The 23,943-nt window shown below is 46.5% G+C and overlaps 1 protein-coding gene across 2 annotated transcripts in view; it reads right to left on the bottom strand.

The window, feature by feature from the left end:
• DPYD (dihydropyrimidine dehydrogenase) overlaps positions 1-23,943 on the bottom strand; it is a 647,138-nt gene that overhangs the window by 3,546 nt on the left and 619,649 nt on the right. For both annotated transcript variants that reach the window (XM_064147329.1, XM_064147330.1), the window contains 2 exons: positions 22,870-23,013; positions 1,094-1,234 (listed from right to left, as the gene is read on the bottom strand). In XM_064147329.1, the coding sequence (XP_064003399.1) occupies positions 1,094-1,234; positions 22,870-23,013 (285 nt within the window). The remainder of the gene's footprint in view (positions 1-1,093; positions 1,235-22,869; positions 23,014-23,943) is intronic.

Genomic DNA, 23,943 nt, shown 5'->3' with positions numbered 1-23,943 from the left:
CTTGCTTTGGCTTTCTAACAGAAAATGAGTCCTCCTGTACTGCTGACTACTCCACCAGCTCCAGTGGATACAGCAATGCTAGCACATTTCAACTTCTGCTGCCATGCAATCCTACCCATACTCTACAGATCTCAGAGAAAGACTTTGCAGCAAAGAGAAGCCCCCGTCTAAAACTGTGCTACACTCTGTTCACAATGATTTCTGCAAATGGCAACTTGCTGCTCTAAAGCCTGGCAGCTATGCTGGAGAAAGGACTTGTACCTCATTCAAGATCAAAACACATCCCCACCTGCCTGAAACCAGAATTAGTTCAGGTTCTATTGCACTGATGGAGCGAGGACCAGGTCTTTTAAAGAGCATCAGGCAATAAGACTTTTATCATGGAATCAGAAATGATTGGAAGGGACCTCAAAGATCAGTGAGCTCCGACCCCCCACTATAGGCAGGGACACCTCTCACTAGGACAGGTCCCTCAAGGCCTCATCCAACCTGGCCTTGAACACCTCTAGGGAGGGAGCAGCCACAAACTCCCTGGGCAACCTGTACCAGTGTTTAACCACCCCCACTGTAAAGAACTCCCTAACATCCAGTTTCAATCTCCCCTCTGCCAGTTTAAACCCATTACTCCTCACCCTGTCATTGCCAGATCTTCTAAATAGTCCCTCCTCAGCCTTCTTGTAGACCCTCTTCAGATACTGGAAGGCCATTCTTGTCTGCCCACATCCCTCCCTCAGGCACTTGAAAACCAACAAAAATCTACATGTATTGCTACTTGTCTTGCCTCTCCTTCATTTTCTTCCTCTTACATTTACTCCCAGTTCCCACCTGGAGAGCCTGGCAGAGTGACCTATGGGGAGCCAGGATGATGCAGTACAGTTTGCAGAAGAAGCTGTGCTGGACAGTGTCCTCAGCACTATGCCAACAGCGCAGGCAGGCCTTGCACAGCATAGCCTGAGAGCATGCTGGGGTTCAAATCTAATATTTCAGGCATCTGTTTTTGCCACCTGCTTATTAACAGAAGGTTGATCCTTTCTTCCCACCAGCAGAAAGATAGTTCATCGTGTCTTTCTGCTCATTACAGCTGTGCTCTTACCTGGTAGCCAGAATCATTGCAGGTCATGTAACATTTGCCACAGTTGATACACATTTCCTCATCTATCAGAGCCACAACTTGCTCTGTGTTGCAGAGCTCACCATATGTTCCAATATACTGCAGTGCTTTTCCAATTACATCCTAGGAGGGAAAAAAAAGTTTTGGACTCATTTAGAAGATACCTAAAGAGTTTCTGCAGCTGTACAGGAGCACTCTCCAGTACATTAATATGGAAGATTTGGCCATGCACTATGTTTTGCTTATAAACTTCCAAGTTTCTGACCTTCAGATTTCCTGTGAAATACACAGCATGCTCCATTCAGGTACATTTTGAATGTAGGCTGCACTGGAAGCATGTATTTGTATGCAAACACATTCTACAAACAGGTTGCACGAGTTGTGCTTGAATTTGAATGTGCTTTTGTTTTGCTGTTCCCATAGAATCACAGAATGGCTTGGGCTGGAAGAGGCCTTGGAGATCATCAAACCCAACATCCCTACCTCAACTAGCCCAGGTTACCCAAGGCCCCATCCAACCTGGCCTTGAAAATCTGAAGGGAGGGGACATCCACAACCTCGCTGGACAATTCATTCCAGAGCCTTGCCAGCCTCAGACTCTGGAATAAGTATGTGAAATTTCACAAAACAAAATGGAGCATAAACCAGGAGTAATATGCTATAGTCAGTTAGGTCATCCTTGGGCATTTATTACCACAGATTTAAGAACTCACAGCAAGAAAAGAAAGGTCACATGATCAAATCAGTTGGTGGAACAGTAACTGCTTTTCTTCCTTCAGTGAAACACACAAATAACACTGATCTTCAGCTCATTGCAGTCACAGAATCACACAGCAGCAGGGGCTGGAAGGGACCTCAAAAGCTCATCCAGCCCAACCCCCCTGCTAGAGTAGCATCACCTACACCAGATCACACAGGAACACATTCAGGTGGGTTTTGAATATCTCCAGAGAAGAAGACTCCACAATGCCCCTGGGCAGCCTGTTCCAGGGCTCAGTCACCCTTTCAGGGAAAAAAATCTTTCCTGATGTTTCCATGGAACTTCCTATGCCTCAGCTTCCACCATTGCCCTTTGTCTTGTCATTGGGCATCACCCAGCAGAGCCTGGCTCCAGCCTCTTGGCACTAACCTTTAAATCTTTCTAACCAGGAATGAGGTCACCTTTCAGGCTTCTCCTCTCCAAGCAGCACAGCCCTAGCTCCCTCAGGCTCTCCTCCTAAGGAAGATCTTCCATTCCCTTAATCATCTTTGTGGCTCTGTGCTGGACTCATTCAAGTAGGTCCCTGAGGTTCTTCTTGAAATGAGGGCCCCAGAACTGGACACAATATTCCAAATGCAGCCTCAGAAGGGCAGAGTAGAAGGGGAAGAGAACCTATCTTCACCTACTAACCACAGCCCTTCTAATCCACCCCAGGCTGGAACTGGCCTTCTTGGCCACCTGAGCAGATTGCTGGCTCATGGCCATCCTTCCCAGGACCTCCAGGTCCTTTTCCCCTTCACTGCTCTCCAGCAGGTCAATCCCCAACCTATACCAGTCCAGGGGCTTGTCCTTTCCCAGGTATGTGTCTAATCTTGTGTGTCTTATTCAGTCATCTCCACAGGGAGGAATTTCTGGCGTTAACATTACACATCTGTGCTCTAAAGGTAAAGATATATGGCAGGAGAGCACATGGGTACATACCACAAGGGGAAGATGCCTTCTAAAAGAAATTGTTGAGAACCTACTTGTGCCGGTTTGAGGCTAACTGGAATATTTTAATGAGAGAAATTAGATCATTGGTTGTGAAAAAAAAAACAATGATGAAGTCTGTATCAGTCATTAGTTTGCTGAGAGAGATATAAAGCCAAGAAGTAAACAATTTGTGCCACTCTGGTCTGTGAGGCTGGATCTATTTGCTTCCTTCTCACTCTGCTCTCATCTCTCCACTAACAGTAAGAACAGAAGTTTTGCTGATTGCTTTGTTTGTCTGTCTGGGAAAGTAGAGGGAGAGAGAGAGGGTAGAGAGGGTAGCTTTGAGCTCTTCTGGTCAGTTTCTTTGTCCAGGGGGGAGTTTGGATTTCTGTATTATTTCTAATTTGTATATAATTGGAAGTACCTGTAAATATATTGTGCATATATGAGGGGGAATTTTGCCATGCTGTAAATAGAGCTTCCTCTTACTGCCAAGCCCTCTGAGCTGCTCTGGTGGCGGTAATTCCTAACTGTTCCAGCTTAAGCTCAGCTGAGCTGGAGGAGTGGTCTGGAAACCTAACCCAAGGTGTCTCTAGCCTCTCTTGGGGGGGAAGACCCCCGAGGTCAATGTTTATCCCACTTCGTGTCCACAATCCCATTTAAGAGGCAGTTTGAGCTCCTCATGATTCTTGTGTTTGCCTGTGTCACATCACTCTGCTGCTGCATTTCCAGGCCAGCCACATGGCCAGCTAACCAAATGCCAACTCTGCTATCTCCTGCATACAAGCATGAAAAATCCATCTCAATCCAGAGAATCCACCTCCATCTAACCTGGTTTTGTATCATAGAAACAAGCAGGTTGGAAGAGACCTCCAAGATCATCCAGTCCAACCTAGCACCCAGCCCTGTACAGTCAGCTAGACCATGACACTAAGTTCCTCATCCAGTCTTTTCTTGAACACCACCAGGGATGGCAACTCCACCACCTCTCTGTGCAGCCCATTCCAATGCCAATCACTCTCTCTGTCAAAAACGTCCTCCTAACATGCAGCCTAGACCTCCCTGGGCACACTTTTCCTGGTACAGGCCAGGATACCATTGGCTCTCCTGGCTACCTGGCCACACTGCTGGCTCATGTTCAGCTACTCTCTACCAGCACTCCCAGGTCCCTTTTCTGCCTGTCTGCTCTCCATCCACTCTGTCCCCAGCCTGTAGCACTGCTTGGGGTTGTTGTGGCCAAAGTGTAGAACCCTGCACTTGGCGTTTTTAAATCTCATCCCATTGGCCTCTGTCCACCCATACAGCCTGTCTAGGTCCCTCTGCAGGGCTCTTCTACCCTCCAACAGATCCTGCTCCTAGTTTGGTGCCATGTGTATCTACTCCCTTCCTCTACATCTCTGTAATCTCTCTTTACCTTAAATCTCTTTTATTTATTGTTAAAGGTTTCTTTCTAACTTCCAAGTGCAAGACTTTTTCTTGGGGTGGTTTTTACTCCAATTACCCTTCTGCCTGAAAACTCCTGTATGGGGAGAAGGACACAGGGGGAGGCATCCTAAATTTTGTTCCTTTGGGCTTTTGTGGACTCTGGGAAGCTTAAATGGTAGCACTAACCCAACACAATACCTGCAAACCATTTCTACTTTACATCAAGGGAAACTGCACAGTACAGAGGCAATTCAGCTTCGCTGAATCAATGGTAGAGATGGGACAAGTTCCAGGTCATTTGGGCTACAGCTGCTCCTCAGTTAAAGTTATGAGAGTATGTCACAGATGAGGAACATGATGGCACCTTCAAAGCTTCACTCTGGGGCACTCGACTGAAACAAAACTGGGGAAGGGCCTGGAGAATAAATCTGATGAGCAGTGACTGAAGTAGCTGGGGATGGCTAATGTGAAACAGACTGAAGGCAGACCTCATCACTGTCTACAGCTACCTGAAGGGACATTGTGGAGAGGCTGCTGCTGGTCTCTTCTCATAGGTAATTGGAGGTGGAACAAGGGGGAATGGCCTCAAGCTGAGACTGGGCAGGTTTAGATTGAACATTAGGAAAAGGATTTTCACAGAGAGAGTGGTCAGGGACTGGAATGAGCTGCCCAAAGACATGGTGGAGTCACAGACTTTGGATGTGTTTAAGGGTCATTTGGATGTGATATTTGGGGTTATGGTTTAAGGTGAATCTTGTAGAGTAGGGTTCTAGGTTGGACTTGGTGATCCTGAAAAGCTTTTCCAACCTGGATGTCTCTGTGATTCTGTGTGATTCTGTAAGCTTACTAAGAACACTTTTAGCACAGTTCACACATCATGAAACTGTCTCAGTTTTATGCGTAAGACTCCACACTGTTGAGTTAGAAGTTTGGCTCAATAAATAACAGGTATGAGATGCAAGGATGTATTTAACTTTTAAAAAAGGGGTATAACTGTTGAGTATCAGAGAAATCTCATTGAGTGATAGGAGAGCAGAAATGGCTTTGAAGTCATTCTACTGTAATAAACCAAGAAGTAATTATAATTTTCATGATGAAATTTGATCCAAGTTCAAGTCAAACACAAGACACAGGCAAATCTGCCCTGAATCACAGGGTCTCCTTTCCAGACTGAACAGCCCCAACTCCCTCAGTCTCTCCTCACAGCAGGGCAGTTCCAGCCCTCTGATCATCCTCGTGGCTCTTCTCCGGACACCTTCCAGCACATCCATGTCCCTCTTGTAACAGGAGCTCCAGAACTGGATGCAGTACTCACCAGTACTGGGGCCTCACTAGTGTGGAGTAGAGGGGGAGGATCACTTCCCTCACCCTGCTGCCCACACTTCTCTGAAAGAGAAAGCTCTTCTTTCCCTGGGAAAATGTCTGAAATCAAGATAAAACACATCCACTGCTCTGCCATTATCTGACCTGGGCCAGCTCCCTCAGCACCCACGCGATGCAATGAGACACATTCCTTTGTTCACTGGATGCAGTGGTACAATACCTGCAACTACCTTACTCTACCTTACTCTCTACAAGTACCTGAAAGAACTTTGTGAAGAGGTTGGTGCTGTTCTCTTAGGTTTTGGTGATTAGTGAATTAGTGTCAAAATATTGTGTGAATTGGTGACAGAACAGTGTGTGAATTAGTGCTTTAGTGAATTAGTGACAGAACAGTGTGTGAATTAGTGCTTTAGTGAATTAGTGACAGAACAGTGTGTGAATTAGTGCTTTAGTGAATTAGTGACAGAACAAGAAGAAACAGCCTCAAGCTGCAGCAGGGCAGGTTTAGACTGGACATGAGGAAGAATTTGTTCCCAGCAAGAGTGGTCAAGCATCGGAATGTGCTGCCCAGGGAGGCAGTGGATTCACCAAGCCTGGATGTGTTAAAAGATGGTTTGGCTGTGGTGCTTGGGGATGTGGTTTAGGGGTGAACTTTGTAGAGTAGGGTTATAGGTTGGACTTGGTGATCCTGGGGGGTTTTCCAACCTGAATGTTTCTGTGTTTCTGTGTGATCTACAAAGCTTCTCTTAATGACTGCTGATGTAGGAAACTCAACCATAGCCTGAACACAGGAAGAACGATGGGGAAATAATTGCATTGTATTCTTGTTCCCAAAGCACTCAAATGTTTTCTCTCTTCAAACTCTTAAGCTGCTGATATTTCAAGTACCTTAGTTGCATCCATTCAATGCCTTTCAGTTCTTCTCAGCAACATGCAGAGAACATTAATGCTCTTCCAGTAACAACTGGCTCTGGCATATTGCTAAAGGCAGCATGATGAGTGTGGACAGATGACTGTAACTGAGCAAGTTATCACAGCTTGGGGAGTTAGCACTCAGCAGTGGAACTGTGCAAGCTGATTATGTGCACGGCCCAAAGTCACTGCCAATCTGAAGTAAAATCTGTTTGTTTAAACCACTGTGAAAGGTCAATTAACTGCTATGAAAGGGCCTCAGCTAATACCTTTTACTTTGGTACTACAAAGGACTAGACTTGAACACTCAGGCTTTTACTGCTCATCTGCTGACAAGTACAGTAACTAAAGCAAACCTGAGCTCTTCAGCACTGCTTGTATGCCTGTATTTGAACTTCCATGTCCTACTCAGCAAAGTTCACAGATTTGATTGAGATTGCTCTGTCGTTTTCAGGTTCCTATGATTCCTGCAGTCAATGTGCCCTGGTGGCCAACAAGGCCAATGGGGTCCTGGGGGGCAGCAAGCAGAGTGTGTCCAACAGATTGAGGGAGATTCTTCTCCTCCTCTACTGTGCCCTGATGAGACTCCACCTGGAATATAGCATCCAGTTCTGGGCTCCCTGGTTCAAGAGGGACAGGAATCTGCTGGAGAGAGTCCAGCACAGGGCTACAAAGATGCTGAAGGAACTGCAACACTGACTGATGAGGAGCCCTGGGGCTCCTTAGTCTGCAGAGGAGAAGGCCGAGAGAAGATCTGTGTAATGTCTATCACTATCTGAGAGCTGGGGGTCAGGAAGGAAGGGACAGGGACAGCCTCTGCTCACTTGTGCTCTGGGATAGGACAAGGGGCAAGGGATGGAAACTGCAGCCCAGGAAGTTGCACCTCAACATCAGAAAGAACTTCTTGCCTGTAAGGGTCCCAGAGCACTGGCACAGGCTGCCCAGAGGGGTTGTGGAGTCTCCTTCTCTGGAGTCTTTCCAGTCCTGACTGAATGTGCTCCTGTGTGACCTGCACTGGATTCTCTGGTCCTGCTCTTGCAGGGGTTGGACTTGAAGCTCTTCAGAGGTCACTTCCAACCCCTAACATCTTGTGAGTCTGTGATTCAGCTCCAGCTTGCTTCAAATCTGATGTAGGCTTGTTTGCATCACACCTACTGCAGGTTTCACAACACAGCTGCCTTTATGTCATCTATTGCCTACAGCAAAACCTGTATCCTGTAAACCTCTCTTTTGTGTGTCTAGCCCCCAAACAATCCCATGTATGTCATAAATCACAGAATCACAAGATACCAGGGGTTGGAAGGGACCCAAAGAGGTCATTGAGTCCAACCCCCCAGCCAGAGCAAGACCATACAATCTAGCTCAGGTCACAGAAGAACACATCCAGATAGGACTTGAAAGTCTACAGAGAAGGAGACTCCATAGCCTCTCTGGGGAGCCTTTTCCAGTGCTCTGCAACCCTTACAGTCAAGAAGTTCCCCCTTGTGTGGAGGTGGAACCTCCTGTGCTGCAGTTTACACCCATTGCTCCTTGTCCTATCACAGGGAGCAAGTGAGCAGAGCCTGTTCTCCCCACCCTGACACCCAGCCCTTAGATATTTATAGACATTTATTAGATCCCCTCTCAGTCTTCTCTTCTACAGACTAAACAGCCCCAGGTCCCTCAGCCTCTTGTCATCAGGCAGTACTCCAGTCCCCTAATTGTCCTCGTAGCCCTCCACTGGACCCTCTCCAGCAGATCCCTGTCCCTCTTAAACAGGGGAGCCCAAAACTGAACGCACAAATGTGCATCTCATCTGCAAGTACTGCAGAACTAGAAGAATTATGTAAAACCTGCACCACATACACTGAAGTAGTTTTCCACTGCTTGCTCACATTGTAGAAGTACCAGCATGGGGAGATTTCTGATGGTGAAGGGCTTTTTAGTGTAACACATTCAGGCATTTCAATGGCATAGGTAATTAACCATTTTCTCAGGGGGAAATACTGGTTGGATGCTAACAAAAGCCATGATCCCGAAGGCTGCAGAGATGGGCTGCTCAAATAATCATGGGGGTGAGGGTTTTGCTCATGAGAGAAGACAAAAGGAGCCTAACAAAATGTTTAGACTAGGAAGATGAAGGTAGAGCAGGAAAATGATGTTTCTTCACATATACAACAGGGAGGGAAAAGACCTACTGAAGTTAAATTACAGCCTTGGCACAAGAACATATGATTATAAGCCAGCCATAGAAAAAATGTAAAGCTGGAAATTAGAAAAGGCTTTTTCAAATGGGAAAGGAGTGCAGTGGCTAATGACCTTCCAGAGAAGCAGCTGGGGGACAGGAGTTTTAGGATTGTATCACATAGCTCAGGGAAATGTTGCTTTTCCAGAAGAACATGATCAAAATAGATTTTTCCAGTAGCAAACAAAGGGAAAGACAAACCCAACTGATTCCTTAATTTGTAAGCATGCCTTGCCTCTCACAGCTCACAGAATCACAGAATTAACCAGGTTGGAAAAGACCTCTAAGATCATTGAGTCCAACCTATCACCTCACACCTTCTTATTAACTAAACCATGGCACTTAAGTGCCTCATCCAGCCTCCTCTTAAACACCTCCAAGGATAGGGACTCCACCACCTCCCTGAGCAGCCCATTCCAATGTCAATCACTCTCTCTGGCAACAACTTCCTAAGATCCAGCCTGAATCTGCCCTGGCACAGCTTAAGGCTGTGTCCCCTTGTTCTGTCACTGGGTGCCTGGCAGAAGAGACCAACCCCACCTGGCTACAACCTCCCTTCAGGTAGTTGTAGAGAGCAATGAGGTCTGCCCTGAGCCTCCTCTTCTCCAGGCTGAGCACCCCCAGCTCCCTCAGCCTCTCCTCACAGGGCTGTGCTCCAGCCCCCTCACCAGCCTTGATGTCCTTCTCTGGACACATTCAAGCACCTTAACATTTTTCTTAAACTGAGAAGCCCAGAACTGGACACAGTAAATAAAGCTTTTGGGGGCTTAGTAAGGAGGATGATGGCATTTTAGAGGCCTGAGAGTGATTTCTGAAGACTGTGTGCATGATTTACTACTCATTTACACTCCTGATCATTGTATCTTTTAATAATTTCTTTCTCTCCTGTCTACAATTACCTGAAGTGATGTTGTGGAGAGGCTGCTGATGGTCTCTTCTCACAGGTAGCTGGAGAGAGGACAAGGGGGAATGGCCTTGAGCTAAGACTGTGAAGGTTTAGATTGGACATTAGGGAAAAGGTTTTCATGGAGAGAGTGGTCAGGGACTGGAATGAGCTGCCCAGGAAGGTGGTGGAGACACCCACCCTGGATGTGTTTAAGGGTCATTTGGATGTGGTGCTTAGGGATACAGTTTAAGGTGAATCTTGTAGAGTATGGTTCTAGGTTGGACTTGGTGATCCTGAGGGGCTTTTCCAGCCAGGATGTTTCTGTGATTCTGTGAAAAAAAAAACAAACCCAACCCTGTATCTGTATTTGTCTGCAAAGTTTGAAGACTTTCCTGAGTGAAAAACCAGCAGCACATAAAAAGATGTTTTGCAGGTGCACTTTTTTACAGCATCTCAAGCCATCACAGAGCTTCTTCTTGCCATCAAATCATAAATGTTTGGAATCAAATAAGCAGTGCAGCAAGAAATAATTGTCTTTCACTGCTTAGAGTGCAGTTCCACTCCAAAAAGCAGCTGGCTAAAATGGCACTATGGGACTCCACTCTTGGTATATCTCAGTAGCCTCCAGATCAAATTTGCACTGTTTACAGTATAATGGTTTTGGGGTTATTGTGGTGGGTTTTCTTGCCAAATGCCAGACCTGCAAACAGAAGCCAGGTTCTGAAAGTCAAGCTGTGTTCTCTCTGGCTTGTGCATTACCAGCAGCAATTAAAAACGAACAACCAACCAACAAAACCCTTGGAGGTTGAATTTTGTCCTAAGTTACACCTTTGCAATCTCAGGGACCCAGAGTGCTCCTTTGGATTACTGCTGTGCTGTCCCACTCTGCTCAACAGAACAAACTGGGAGAGGAATTTAGCCCTGCGACTAGCATTGGCAGAGAGTTTAGTTGCCATGGAGAGAATCAGAGCAGAATCCATTAGGTTTATGTTTCTAATGAGCACAGACCAACAAAAAACAAACCAAAAAACAACAAAACAAATCAGCAACAATTCATTTTGTAGCTAAGCTAGGCAGATGTGGGTTTGAGTATACTTAAGCAGCAGATCTGTTCAGTAGAATATTTTTTTAACAGTGGTATTTTTATTACTGTAGCTTCATTTTGAATGTTAATATATCAAATCATAGAACCACAGAATCATAGAATCAGTCAGTGTGGGAAGGGACCAGAAGGATTGTCCAGTTATAAACCCCCTGCCTTGGTGTTGGGCAGGGACACCTCACACTAGATCAGGCTGTCTAGAGCCTCAGCTAGCCTGGCCTTAAACACCTCTAGGGATGAGTTTCTTAGGCAACCCTTTCCAGGATCTTACTAATCTCATGCTGAAGAACTTCCTCCTAACATGCAGTCTGAATCTCCCCACTTCTAGCTCTGTTCCATTCCCCCCAGTCTTATCGCTAAAAAGTCCCTCCCCAGCTTTTTTGTAACCCCCTTAAGATACTGAAAGGCCACAATAAGGTCACCTGGGAGCCTTCTCCTCTCCAGACTGAACAGCCCCAACTCCCTCAGCCTGTCCCCATAGGAGAGCAGCTCCAGTCCTCTGATCATCCTTGTGGCCCTTCTCTGCACACCTTCCAGCACATTCATATCCCTCTTGTACCAGGGGCTGCGGAAGTGGGCGCAGTACTCCAGGTGGTGTCTCACCAGTGTGAAGTAGAGGGGGAGGATCCCTTCCCTTGCCCTGCTTGTCGTAGAAGGGAGCAGAGCCCTCTTGCAAAGGCCCCATTTGTACGCAGGGTCGTGGCTCACATGGGTACCTTCTATGGAAAAAGTCAAAACAATATTTCTCTCTGCCTGCACTGACGCAGCTGCTGTACCAGCAGGCGTACAGGCCCTGGGAGAGTCTCTCCCTCAGAGGAGCAAAAGACATAACATGGCTATGTTTTGAAATAAAGGCCTTGGAGTTTTCAGACATGGTGACCACCTGCCGAATATCTGCTGGGGGCTGACCCCTGGGTGGTCCCATAAGTTGGTTTTGGTAAGAATTATCCAATTGTGTGAGTTGATTATAACTTTGTACCACTCTGTAAAGCTAACGCGAGTCTGCCTGAGTTGGCTGAGCACACCTCTTCTAAAACACTATCAAAATGCTGCATTTGCCTTAGTTGGGCACCCTTGCACCCTTAACTGAGCCCCTCGCTCTCTACCCTGCTCTACTTGCACCTCTCTCTTGCTCATTACCCTGCTCGCTGATGACACACGCACACATGCTGCATTCGCATCGCAACAACCAGCTCAGGACAGCACCGTTCCAGGCAGCGCCCAATCCTCGCCAGCCTCGGGAGTCAGCGTCCAGCCTGAACCAGACCCGCGGAAGCTCCAACAGCGCGCCCAAATCCACGATATTTAGAGCTTTTCTGAACTGCATTTGGACAGTGAGTAACTGACAAGAACTTAATTTAAAGACTGAACAATCTCTCAAGCTTCCAGTGAACTCTCTCAAAATCACAGACTCTCTTCCTAAATCCTGGAATTTTCAAGCCACAGACTCTCTTTTCTAAATTCTTTTACAAGCTGTTGCTAAATTCCTGATTTCTTGTACATGGTCATTCTGTGATTTAATTCGCAAACCGCACATAAAGCACTTACGTGGGATAGTTGTAAATAAGTTTGGGGAAGGGGATTCCTAGTGTATATAATATTAAATCATTTAAACCTTTTTATAACTTTCCCCTCCACGAGACTGCTGCCCACACTTCTCTTGCTGCAGCCCAGGCTCTGGTTCCTCTCTGGGCTGCAAGAGCACACTGATAGCTCATATTGAGCTTCTCACCCACCAGCACCTCCAAGTCCTTCTCCTCAGGGCTGCTCTCAGGCCAGTCATTGCCCAGCCTGTATTGGTGCTTGGGATTGCCGCGACCTAGCTGCAGGACCTCGCACTTGGTCTTGTTAACTTCATGAGGTTGGCTTAGTCCCACCTCTGCAGCCTGTCAAGGTCCCTCTGGATGGACTCCTTCCCTCCAGCTGTCAGTCACACCACACAGCTTGGTGTCATTGGCAAACATTTTATGGAGATTGACTTTTCTTTATCCATTGAATTGGTAAAACTTTATTTGTAAATACAACTGATGGCTCATGTAGTCCTCCTTGCACACCTGCTGTGTCCATCTTCTGCAGGCCACACTGAGCTCTAGAGACACTAGAGCATCACAGGACTCTACACAACACAGTACTGCATCTGATGTAGCAAGTTTGAAGGAAACACAGGTGCATGTCCTCTCAGCACACTTTTGAGTTAAGATGTTTTTTATGTGACCCCATGGTCAGGAGTAAGCATCACTGACTAGGAACTTTGTGCACTTGAATCACAGAATCACAGAAGTAACCAGGTTGGAAAAGACCTCTGAGGTCATCAAGTCCAACCTATCACCTAACCCTTCTGATTAACAAAACCATGGCACTTAAGTGCCTCATCCAGCCTTCTCTTAAACACCTCCAGGGATAGTGACTCCACCACCTCCCTGGGAAGCCCATTCCAATGCCAATCACTCTTGCTGTGAAGAACTTCCTCCTAAGATCCAGCATGAACCTGTCCTGGCACAGCTTGAGGCTGTGTCCTCTTGTAGTGCTACTAGGTGCCTGGCAGAAGAGACCAACCCCACCTGGCTACAGCCTCCCTTCAGGTAATTGTAGAGAGCAATGAAGTCTGCCCTAAGCCTCCTCTTCTCCAGGCTGAACACCTCCAGCTCCCTCAGCCTCTCCTCACAGGGCTGTGCTCCAGCCCCCTCACCAGCCTTGCTGCCCTTCTCTGGACATGTTCAAGCACCTCAACATTTTTCTTAAACTGAGGGACCCAGAACTGGACACAGTACTCAAGGCGTGGCCTAACCAGTGCTGAGTACAGGGGCAGAAGGACTGCCCTGCTCCTGCTGGCCACACTGTTCCTGATACAGTCCAGGATGCCATTGGCCTTCTTGCCCACCTGGGCACACTGCTGGCTCACGTTCAGCTGCCAACCAGTACCCTCAGGTCCCTCTTTGCCTGGCTGCCCTCCAGCCACTCTGTCTTCAGCCTGTAGTGCTGCATGGGGTTGTTGAAGCCAAAGTGCAGAACCTGGCACTTGGACTAACTAAAACTCACGGCTCACAGTAGCATCTAAGGAAAGCAGGATTAGGTTACCAACAGAGGTTTGCCAGTTGTGACAAGCCACAGCCTCTCGTCTTCAGGTCTCCAAGGGATCACTGACCACAGCACAAATGCCAAAGCCAATTCACCATCAAGGAATACAAAATCTCCTAACAAAACACCTGGTGTTTATACAGCAAAGCTGTACACTCAATCCAAAGTACCCCAGAGGTTCATTACTGCTCATGGGGTGCTTGGGCAGTTCTCAGGGTTCAATAGGTTGTGAAACAAGAAGGGGCAGTGCAGAAATGTCCTCGCTAGGACATGGAAAGAGCACAGGCAAGGGAGGAAATGTTGCAAAGAAAGCCAGTGACTCTTTGTAGCAGTGCTTATTGTCATCAGGTTGATGCCTGCATCCCACCTGTTCTTTTTTGGTAGCAAGGTCATACAGAGAGAGATGCAAATAAGAAATGTTAGGAAAAAAATATTTATGGATTAAACAACAATAACAACAACAACAACAAAAAGTCACCAGTGTCCGAGGGTGCCCGACCAAAGTCAATCTACAGTAAAGTGCCTAGGAAAAATATCTAACCTTGTTAAAACTAACTTTACTTTGAAAGATCACAGATGCTTTGCCAAGAGCCAGAAAAGGTTATTAAATGTGCTCTGGGATTTAGGGACCTCTAAACCTTGTAGCAGTAAAGCAAGTGAAGCAGTTGCAGTACCACCAGCTAAAGAGGGACTTACAAAGAACTCAAATAAACCTTTACCTCACAATTCAGTATGGCTTCTGTAATGATAATTGTGCTTTGTGAATGTGCCACAATTCTTTATGAAGACTGTGCTGCAATAAAAAACAACCCAGCTGGCAAATGTTCTGTTTCAGTAAGGCCTGTGACACAGACCTCTGACACTAGAGAGTTCTGAAATTTAGCAGCCATGGCAGGGGACTGCAGGTTGGCTAAACAACACAAAAAAAAGGGAAAAGAGATGGAATACAGAATCACAGAAAGCATCTGCTTGGAAGAGATCTCCAAGCTCACCCAGTCCAAACTTACACCCAGCACTGAAGGCTCAACACTAAACCGTGTCCCTAAGCACCAGCTCCACAGGCTGCTTAAACACCTCCAGAGATGGAGACTGCAACACTGCCCTGGGCAGACCATTCCAGTGACTGAGAACCCTCTCTGGGAAGAAATGTTTCCTAGCATCCAGCCTGAACCTCCCCTGGGGCAGCTTGGAACCATTTCCTCTGCTTCTGTCCCATGCCGCCAAGGAGCAGAGGCTGCCCCCTCCTTGCTCCAACCTCCCTGCAGGGAGCGATAGAGAGCAGTGAGGTCTGCCCTCAGCCTCCTCTTCTCCAGCCTGAACACCCCCATCTCCCTCAGCCCCTCCTCGTAGCCCAGGTGCTCCAGGCCCTTCTCCAGCCTCATTGCCCTTCTCTGGACACGCTGGACCCCCTCAGCTCACTGCCCAGAAGAGTCAGCAAATTAAGAGGGCACAGTGTGTTACTTTTCTGCTTTAGACATGATGCTTGTGTGTGGTTCAGATTTGAATCAGAAGGCTACTGACTTAGCACAGATTTTATCTGAAGGTACACTGAAGAAAATCGAAGGAACTTCATAGGTGTTTTATAGATGGACCAGGGCACCAGGCAAGGATTAATGAGATAAAACATCACAAGTCCAGGCATGTACACCTAGGGCAGAGTGATTCCATCTTGGCCATGCAGCAGTGGTGTGGTCTCACCTTCAGCCCCATCTGCAGTTCCAGGTCCCACCATTTCAGAAGGATGTTAGGTACTTGGACAGAGTACTACAGAGTAGGAATACAAAGGTGGTGAAAGGAATGGAAGGAATGTTGTGTGAGGAGCAGGTAATGAGTCTGGATTTGTCTGGTTTGGAGAAAAGAAGGCTGGGTGGCAAATTCATCACTCTCTGCAGCTTACTGAGGGGAGAAGATGGAGAGGGAGATGCAAATCTCTTTTTCCCAATATTTAGGGTCAGATTATATGGGAATGGCTCATAGCTGCCCCTGAGGAGGTTCACTGGACATTAGGAAGCATTTCTTTACTAATAGGGTGGTCAAACACTGCAACAGACTTCCTAGAGAGATGGCTGATGACCCACCCTTATCAGCACCTTGTCATCTTTAATAACATGATCTAAGTTACGGTCAACTCTGAACTGGTCAAGCAGTTGGATTAGATGATCATTGTAGTTACAGTTGAAAAACTTAATTTCTGTGTGGACGGATTTCTTGCTAGCAGAAGGACATGAATTGATAAGCATGAGCAACCCTTGCTGCAAAGTGTCCTTGAGTCCATCCCCGAGGCAGGAACTAAGGCGGTGATGACAGCCCCCACATGCAGCTGCAGGAGGCAGGGTCTGCTGGCCAGAGGAGGCTGAGCCTACAAGTAGTTTACATAAGTTTAACCTATCTGTACCTCACACATAACCTCAAGCCTATCTGTGCCTTCCACATGTACTAATCTTAACTAAGATAGCTATGCACACCTCTTCCAAGTTAGCATATAAGTCACTGTGTCACGGCAAGAAAGATCATCTGGAGAACAATTATCTAACCACATTGGTGTTACAGTTGTTACTCTGGGGGTGAACACCAGCATTTCTGTTCTATTCTATTCTATTCTATTCTATTCTATTCTATTCTATTCTATTCTATTCTATTCTATTCTATTCTATTCTCACTTGAGACAATCCTACAGGCAGAGCAGGGAAGGAAAAAGGAGGTTTGGACTCCCCATTTACTTAAACTGTCACAGGCAATGAGAATATCCTCTGGGGCACTGTGATAGAGAAAGGAACATTATGGGCTACTGCAGGTGAGATTATTGCTGTGATTCATGTTGGAGCAAATACTTGGGAGAAGCAGACCTAGAGTCCCATAAATTACGGGAGACACATGCATTCAACTTGAAATATGCAACAATTCCACATTTACCATAAAGATTACAATACACTTTTTTTCCAGGCGGGCAAGAAGAAGCTAAAAACTACTCAAGTTGAACTACCCAAATAGATACCAGGAAGGATCCAAGCACTACATACTTAGGGTATAATAATAATGTTCCTAGAACAGAATACCTCACCTCTCGGTGAGCATTTCACAGATTAAACACAGCACTAGACTAAATGCAGCCAGATGCCTCCCAAGGTGCTGCCTTCTAGCTGGGTGTTCACAGCAGCAGCAAAAGAAGTCTGGCATATATGTATGCATGAAAGACCATGGAAACATAGCAGTACACACCAGGCCCAAACACAAGGAACTGAAGTTTGAGGAGCTCTGTGGATGTTTTTCCAGCAGGTGGAACCACCTCTCATGTCCTAGCTAAAAAGATAAACAGAGCAGAGTCTTTAAACTACCAATCAGGGCAATCTCTATAGCAAAGACTCACAGGGTAGTTAGATGGATGGGAGCTGTGAAAAGAACTCAGAGAGTCGTGGTCAAAGGGATGGAGTCCAGTAAGAGGGCTGTAGCTGGTGGAGATCCCCAGGACCAGTTCTGTTTAATGGGACCAGTTCTGTTTAATGACCTGGATGAGGATACAGCGTGCAGAGTCAGCAAGTTTGCTCCTGACACCAAACTGAGTGGAGTGGATGCCACACAGGAGGATTGTTCTGCTATTCAGCCAGACCTGGACAGGCTGGAGTGCTGAGCAGGGAGAAAGAGAATGAAGTTCAACAAAGTCAAGGGTAGAGTCCTGCACCTGGGAAAGAACTATACCAGGGACCAGGATAGGTTGGGGACTGAGCTGCTGGAGAGCAGTGAAGGGGAAAAGGACCTGGGGGTCCTGGTGGATGGAAGGATGAGCATGAGCCAGCAATGTGCTCTGGTGGCCAAGAAGGGGTGGATTAGAAAGACTGTGGTTAGTAGGTGGAGAGAGGTTCTCCTGCCTCTCTACTCTACTCTATTACTCTACTCTCTACTACTGAGGCTGCATTTGGAATATTGTGTCCAGTTCTGGGCCCTTCAGTTCAAGAAGAACCTCAGGGACCTGCCTGAGAGAGTGCAGCACAGAGCCACAGAAATGCTAATGGCAATGGAACATCTTCCTTAGGAGGAGAGCCTGAGGGAGCTGGGGCTGTGCTGCTTGGAGAGGAGGAGCCTGAGGGGTGACCTCATTCCTGGTTATAAAGATGTAAATGTGAGTGGCAAGAGGCTGGAGCCAGGCTCTGCTGGGTGATGCCCAGTGACAGGACAAGGGGCAGTAATAGAAGTTAAGGCATAGAAAGGTCCATGGAAACAAGAAGAAGCTTTTTTTTTCCCTGTGAAGGTGACAGAGCCCTGGAACAGGCTGCCCAAGGAGTCTCCCTCTTTGGAGATACTTAAGAGCTGCCTGCTTCTTGTGTCCCTGTGTGATCTGGTCTGGGTGACCCTGCTCTGGCAGAGAGGTTGGACTGGATGAGCTGTGGAGGTCTCTTTCAGGCCCCTGTCAATTCTGTGATTCTGTGAAGGCTTGTGGATGAAAAAAAACTTAAGATAAATGATGACCAAGTATTATAGTATGGACCCTGAAAGGAAAATTAATAGGAAAAAAAATAAAAAACAATTTCCAAACCAAACCAAACAAACAAAAAAAAAAAAACCCCACTGAAATGCAGAAGGAAAGAAATTAACAAGGAGGTAATCTGAGGTAGACAAATACCTGTGTGGGAGCTGTATCAAAATGCAACTGAAAAGAAAATATCCATATGTGATATTACAGACAAGTCAGCTGAATATCAGAGTATGCAGTTTCAATTACTATTTTAAAATAGAGAAAATAAAGAGAAAATCCATGGGAAAAGCCATCCAAAAATTCAATTAGGTTTTGGGTAATCACAGAGGGGTTTTAAATCTATTAAAAAAAGGCATTTTGTCAGCACGTGGAATTTAAACAAATGTTGGAATTTACATATCACAGCCCAAGAGCTGATTAAACAGATGAGGGAGTTCTGGGCAGGCATCAGGAATTTTGCAGCAACCTTCCAAAAACACAAGCAGCCAAAGCAGAGGTCACAGCACTTCCAAGGGCAGCCATCCCTTGGGTCCATTCATCCTTCAGGTACACCTCTTCACTGCTCCAGGGAACTACAGTTAGGCTGGGCCTACCTAGAGGAGCTGACCAGCCCCAGTCCCTGATACCCCAGTCTGAACTGACAGAATGTATTCTTTCCTCTGGCTAGAGGCTTGTCCAAGAAAGAATCACAGAATCAGTCAGGTTGGAAAAGAACTTTGAGATCATCTGCATCTGGCTCGAGGTAATCCCAAGCACCAATATAGGCTGGGCAATGACTGGCTTGAGAGCAGCCCTGAGCAGAGGGACTTGGGGGTGCTGGTGGATGAGAAGCTCAATAAGAGCTGTCAGTGTGCACTTGCAGCCCAGAGAGGAACCAGAGCCTGGGCTGCAGCAAGAGAAGTGTGGGCAGCAGGGGGAGGGAAGTGATCCTCCCGCTACAAGAGAGCTGGGGAGGGACTTTTTAGGCTGCCAGGTAGTGATAGGACTGGGGAGAATGGAACAAGGCTAGAAATGGGTAGATTCAGACTGGATGTTAGGAAGAAGTTCTCCATCATGAGGGTGGCGAGACTCCGGAAGGGGTTGCCCAGGGTGGTGGAAGCCTCATCCTTGGAGGTGTTTAAGGCCAGGCTGGATGAGGCTCTGGACAGCCTGATTTAGTGTGAGGTGTCCCTGTCCATAGCAGGGGGGGTTGGAATTGGATGACCATTCTGGTCCCTTCCAACCCTGACTGATTCTATGATTCTATGATGACCAAGTTCAACCTATAAGACAGAACTGCTCAGAGATGGGCTGAGATTTGAAATTCTAAGTGTGAAAATTTGTTGGAAATCACTCAAGACCAAGCTCCTCTGCCTCTGTCTGTGAAGAATTCTTGATCAAGAAAGGGTATCAGATAAGTCACCTTTTCTATTTTTTTTTTTTTTTAATTAAGCTTCCCTAATGAATGTTCTGAATCTTCCTGGCAGATTTTCTCCACATGGATCTATTAATAATAAACTTTACTAAAGCTTTCCTTTGCAGTGTTATGTTCCCTGCTTCAAGCAAGATCCAAGTGTTTTCCTCTTTTTCAATGGGTGTCTCTCGCTGCTATGTTTCTACTCCTGACTAAAGCATTCCCTTCTAAAGAGCTGGTCAGACTGAAAGACTGGCAAGATCATCTTGGTGGTCCCTCCCGTCTTCTAATGGCTTCATTCTTCTCCAGTCTCATTTAAATGAAGGAGCGAGGAGAATGCTAATCTAATTCCTCTGGCTGAGAAGCTCCTCATAGACACCACACAAAAGTATTTATAATGTCTTTAGAAACAGAAGATTTTTGTTTGGGGGAATTCATCTCCCTCCTCCCTGCAGTAGGACGTCTTTGCTTCGTTTTTAGACTGTCTCCTACGCCTTGGTTCTTTTTTGCTTTTGTACTTGGAGTTAGACTTGATAAATTATTGACCTCAACTTTTTATTTATGGTGAGTTGTTTGTTTTATTTTTTTTCCCCCAAGGCTTTATGTCTGTTTTTCCCACTTGCTAAACTTTTTCTCTCATTTGCTTTATTTGCTTTTGGATGGTGTCAGGTTTTTTGGGTTTCTGCTCTTTTCAGAAGTAAGCTATCTAATTGAAAATGCAGTTATTGGCTGTTGCTTCTTCTTTCTCTTTTTCCCTACATCAATACTCTGCCTGCAAATAGAGCAGGACCATAAAATCTCTGAGGCCAAGCAAGCTTTGAAAATGCCCATCATAGCAGGGGAGGGGCAGGGGAGAGACAGAACAAAACAAAGAGCAGATTGCTGTTCTTGGGAACTTTTTGTATGCATAAAGAAGGGAAGCTCAGCACAAAAGGAGGGGAGACATTTTCAGCAGCGTGAGAGAAACCGAAAGAAGCAGCCCAAAAAATCTGGTAGAGATCTACAGAAATGATAAACTATTTTAACTGAGACAGGAATGGGGACTAAAAATTACCCCTCGGCTGGTTTTGCAGCTCTCCCAGTTAGCAGAGTGTGCCGCATGTGTTCCTAGGCTGCACAATTTGCATGGGAATTCTGTGTTATTTTGAGCCATTGCTAGTGTGAGATTTTATCTTTGGTTATATTTTTGCAAGAAGTATTTTGCAAAGGTCCAGATGGACTTGGTGATCCTGAGAGTTTTTTCCAAGCTGCATGTTCCTGTACGACTCCGTATATGAAGAATATTAGATGTACAGGTCTAATCACAGGGTGGAAGTCACCTATCTGTAGACCTCTGATAATCTCACCTGTATGAGGAAGACAAAGTCCTGCACCTGGAAAGGAACAATACTCTGCACCAGTACAGGTTGGGAGGTGATCTGCTGGAGAGCAGCCCTGTGGAGAAGGACCTGGCAGTGCTGGTGGACAAGTTCTGTATGGACAGCAATGTGCTCTGGTGGCCAAAAATGACAGTGGGGTCTTCGGGTGCAATAAGCAGAGTGTGTCCAAATTGAGGGAAGTTCTCTTTCCACCCTGCTCTGTGCTGCCCTGGTGAGGCCCCACCTGGAATATTGCATCCAGTTCTGGGCTTCCCAGTTCAAGAGGGACAGGGATCTGCTGGAGAGAGTCCAGCACAGGGCTACAGGGATGCTGAAGGGACTGCAGCACTGCATGATGAGGAAAGGCTGAGAGCCCTGGGGCTGCTTAGCCTGCAGAGGAGAAGGCTGAGAAGGGATCTGAGCAGTGTCTGTAAATACCTAAGGGCTGGGGATCAGGAATGAATGCACAGGGGCAGCTTCTGCTCACTTGTGCTCTGGCATAGGACAAGGGGAAAAGGATGGAAACTGCAGCCCAGGAAGTTCCAGCTCAACATGAGGAAGAACTTCTTGCCTGTAAGGGTCCCAGAGCACTGGCACAGGCTGCGCAGGGAGGTTGTGGAGTCTCCTTCTGTGGAGCCTTTCCAGCCCTGTCTGAATGTGCTCCTGTGTAATCCTGCTCTGGCAGGGGGTTTGGACTGGAAGATGTCCAGAGGTCCCTTCCTACCCCTAACATCCTCTGATCCTGTGAACAAACTGAACAGGCGGAATTTTCACATTATTTTGCCTGCTACTCCTTCGTATTCAGCCATGAAGTTTAAATAAAGTCTAATGTGAAACCCTAGAACAATTACCTTCTCCGGCTTCATTTTATTGACATTTATTGGCTACCTGGGGAAAGGAAAAGCTCCTGCCTATGGATTATGCAGTAGATGGGGTCAGAGGTTTTATTTTCACCTTGACATTTACTTATTGTAGACGGTGGATCAGCTACTTAGGTAAGCATTCCCCAGCTTTAAAAGTTCAGTCTGAAAACCTAGGACACAACTTTCCTGTGTACTGAACACCAACCATTTCCACTGCTCCTGACTGAGAGATGGAGGTGTTTAGCACACCCCCAAAGGCATAATGCAAAACCAAGCTCATATGGTTGCATTCCAACTGAAAGAATTCACAGAATGGTTTAGGTTGGAAGGGACCTCAGAGATCATCCAGTTCCAACCCCCCCACCATAGGCAGGGACACTTCCCATAGAACAGGTTGCTCAAGGCCTCACCCAGCCTGGCCTTCAACATCTCCAGGGAGGGAGCAGCCACAATGTCCCTGGGCAACCTGTAACAGGGTCTCACCACCCTCACTGCAAAGAACTTCTCCCTAACATCCAGGTTCAATCTCCCCTCTTCCAGTTTAAACCCATTACTCTTCATCCTGTCATTACAGGACCTTTTAAATAGTCCCTCCCCAGTGCTCTTGTAGTCCCCTTCAGATACTGGGAGGCCACTACAAGGTCTCCTTGATGCCTTCTCTTATCCAGGCTGCAGAGCCCCAACTCTCGTAGCCTGTCCTTATAGCAGGGCTTCTCCAGCCCTTTGAGCATCTTCATGGCCTCTCTGGACTGGCTCCAACAGTTCTGTTCTTCACAGCATCACTCATGCTCTGTTCTACAATTACTGTTCCGTTGCCTCAATATCATCATTTTAAACAATCACATTGGGGAAATACCTATACAGCTACACCCCCAATCATTCCCCATCCATTTTGCTTAAAAGCTGGGAAATCTGCATAATAGTTGTCTTTGATACCCTCTAACAAGCTTAAAAACAGTAATAACCAACTCAAACTGCTAGAGATTACTGTGCATGTCAGCTGCCTGATGGCTAATCATTTCTTATGCCTAGGAAAGGATTTTTATTTTACCTTGATTGCTGGAACGGGCTTCTTTGGAATGAAATGCTTTTTCTCTGGAAGCATAGCAGACACACTCGCTGTCTTCAGTTTAGTCTTGTTCTCAGCTATTATCTTCTTCCGTTCTTCCAGGTAAGGTCCAAAACTGGGGAGTTTCTGAAAACACAAATCAGGAAATGTGATGATGCCTTAGGAGGAGAGCCTGAGGGAGCTGGGACTCGAGAAGAGGAGCCTGAGGGGTGACCTCTTTCCTGGTTGTAAATATGTAAAGTTGACCAATGCTATTCTAGGGTGAATTAAAATGGCTATGGTTAGTAGGTCGAGAAAGGTTCTCCTGCTCCTCTACTCTTCTCTGGTGAGGCTGCATCTGGAGTACTGTGTCCTGTTCTGGGACACAGAACTGCATTAGAGAGTCCAGCACAGAGGCATGAAAATGGTTAACGGAATGGAACATCTCTGTTACAAGGTCAGACCTTACAGGGATCTGGGGCTGTGCTGCTTGGAGAGGAGGAGCCTGAGGGGTGACCTCATCCCTGGTTAGAAAGATGTAAAGGTGAATGCCAAGAGACTGGAGCCAGGCTCTACTGGGTGGTGCCCAATGGCAAGAGAAGGAGCAATGGTGGAAGCTGAGGCATAGGAAGTTCCATGGAAACATCAAGAAAGACTTTTTCCTATGAGGATGACAGAGCCCTGGAACAGGCTGTCCAGGGTGGCTGTGGAGTCTCCTCTCTGGAGATACTCAAGAGCTGCCTGGATGTGTTCCTGTGTCATCTGGTCTAGGTGATCCTGCTCTGGCACAGGGGGGTGGACTGTATGAGCTGTCAAGGTCCCTTCCAGTCCCTGACATTCTGTAATTCTGTGAAGCAAAAGGTGAGTCCAATCCCAAGGGCAAGATCCTGAGTCCTTCTGAGTGTGACACATTTCTTATTCAGGAAGCTGAAATTGAAATCAGTGGGACCATACCAGAGCAAGATGTGAATAAAAATCAAATATGAACTTGAAAATGTATGTTGAATATTAAAATATTAATATATCACAGCAGAAATAAACTGCTGAATTGCAGGTCAGCCTACAATGGCCTCATAT

Source organism: Pogoniulus pusillus, chromosome 8 (genome assembly GCF_015220805.1).
Source record: "Pogoniulus pusillus isolate bPogPus1 chromosome 8, bPogPus1.pri, whole genome shotgun sequence".
Taxonomy (NCBI): Eukaryota; Metazoa; Chordata; class Aves; order Piciformes; family Lybiidae; genus Pogoniulus; species Pogoniulus pusillus.
Note: the sequence above shows the minus strand (reverse complement) of the source record. Positions and strands in the feature narration are given on the sequence as shown.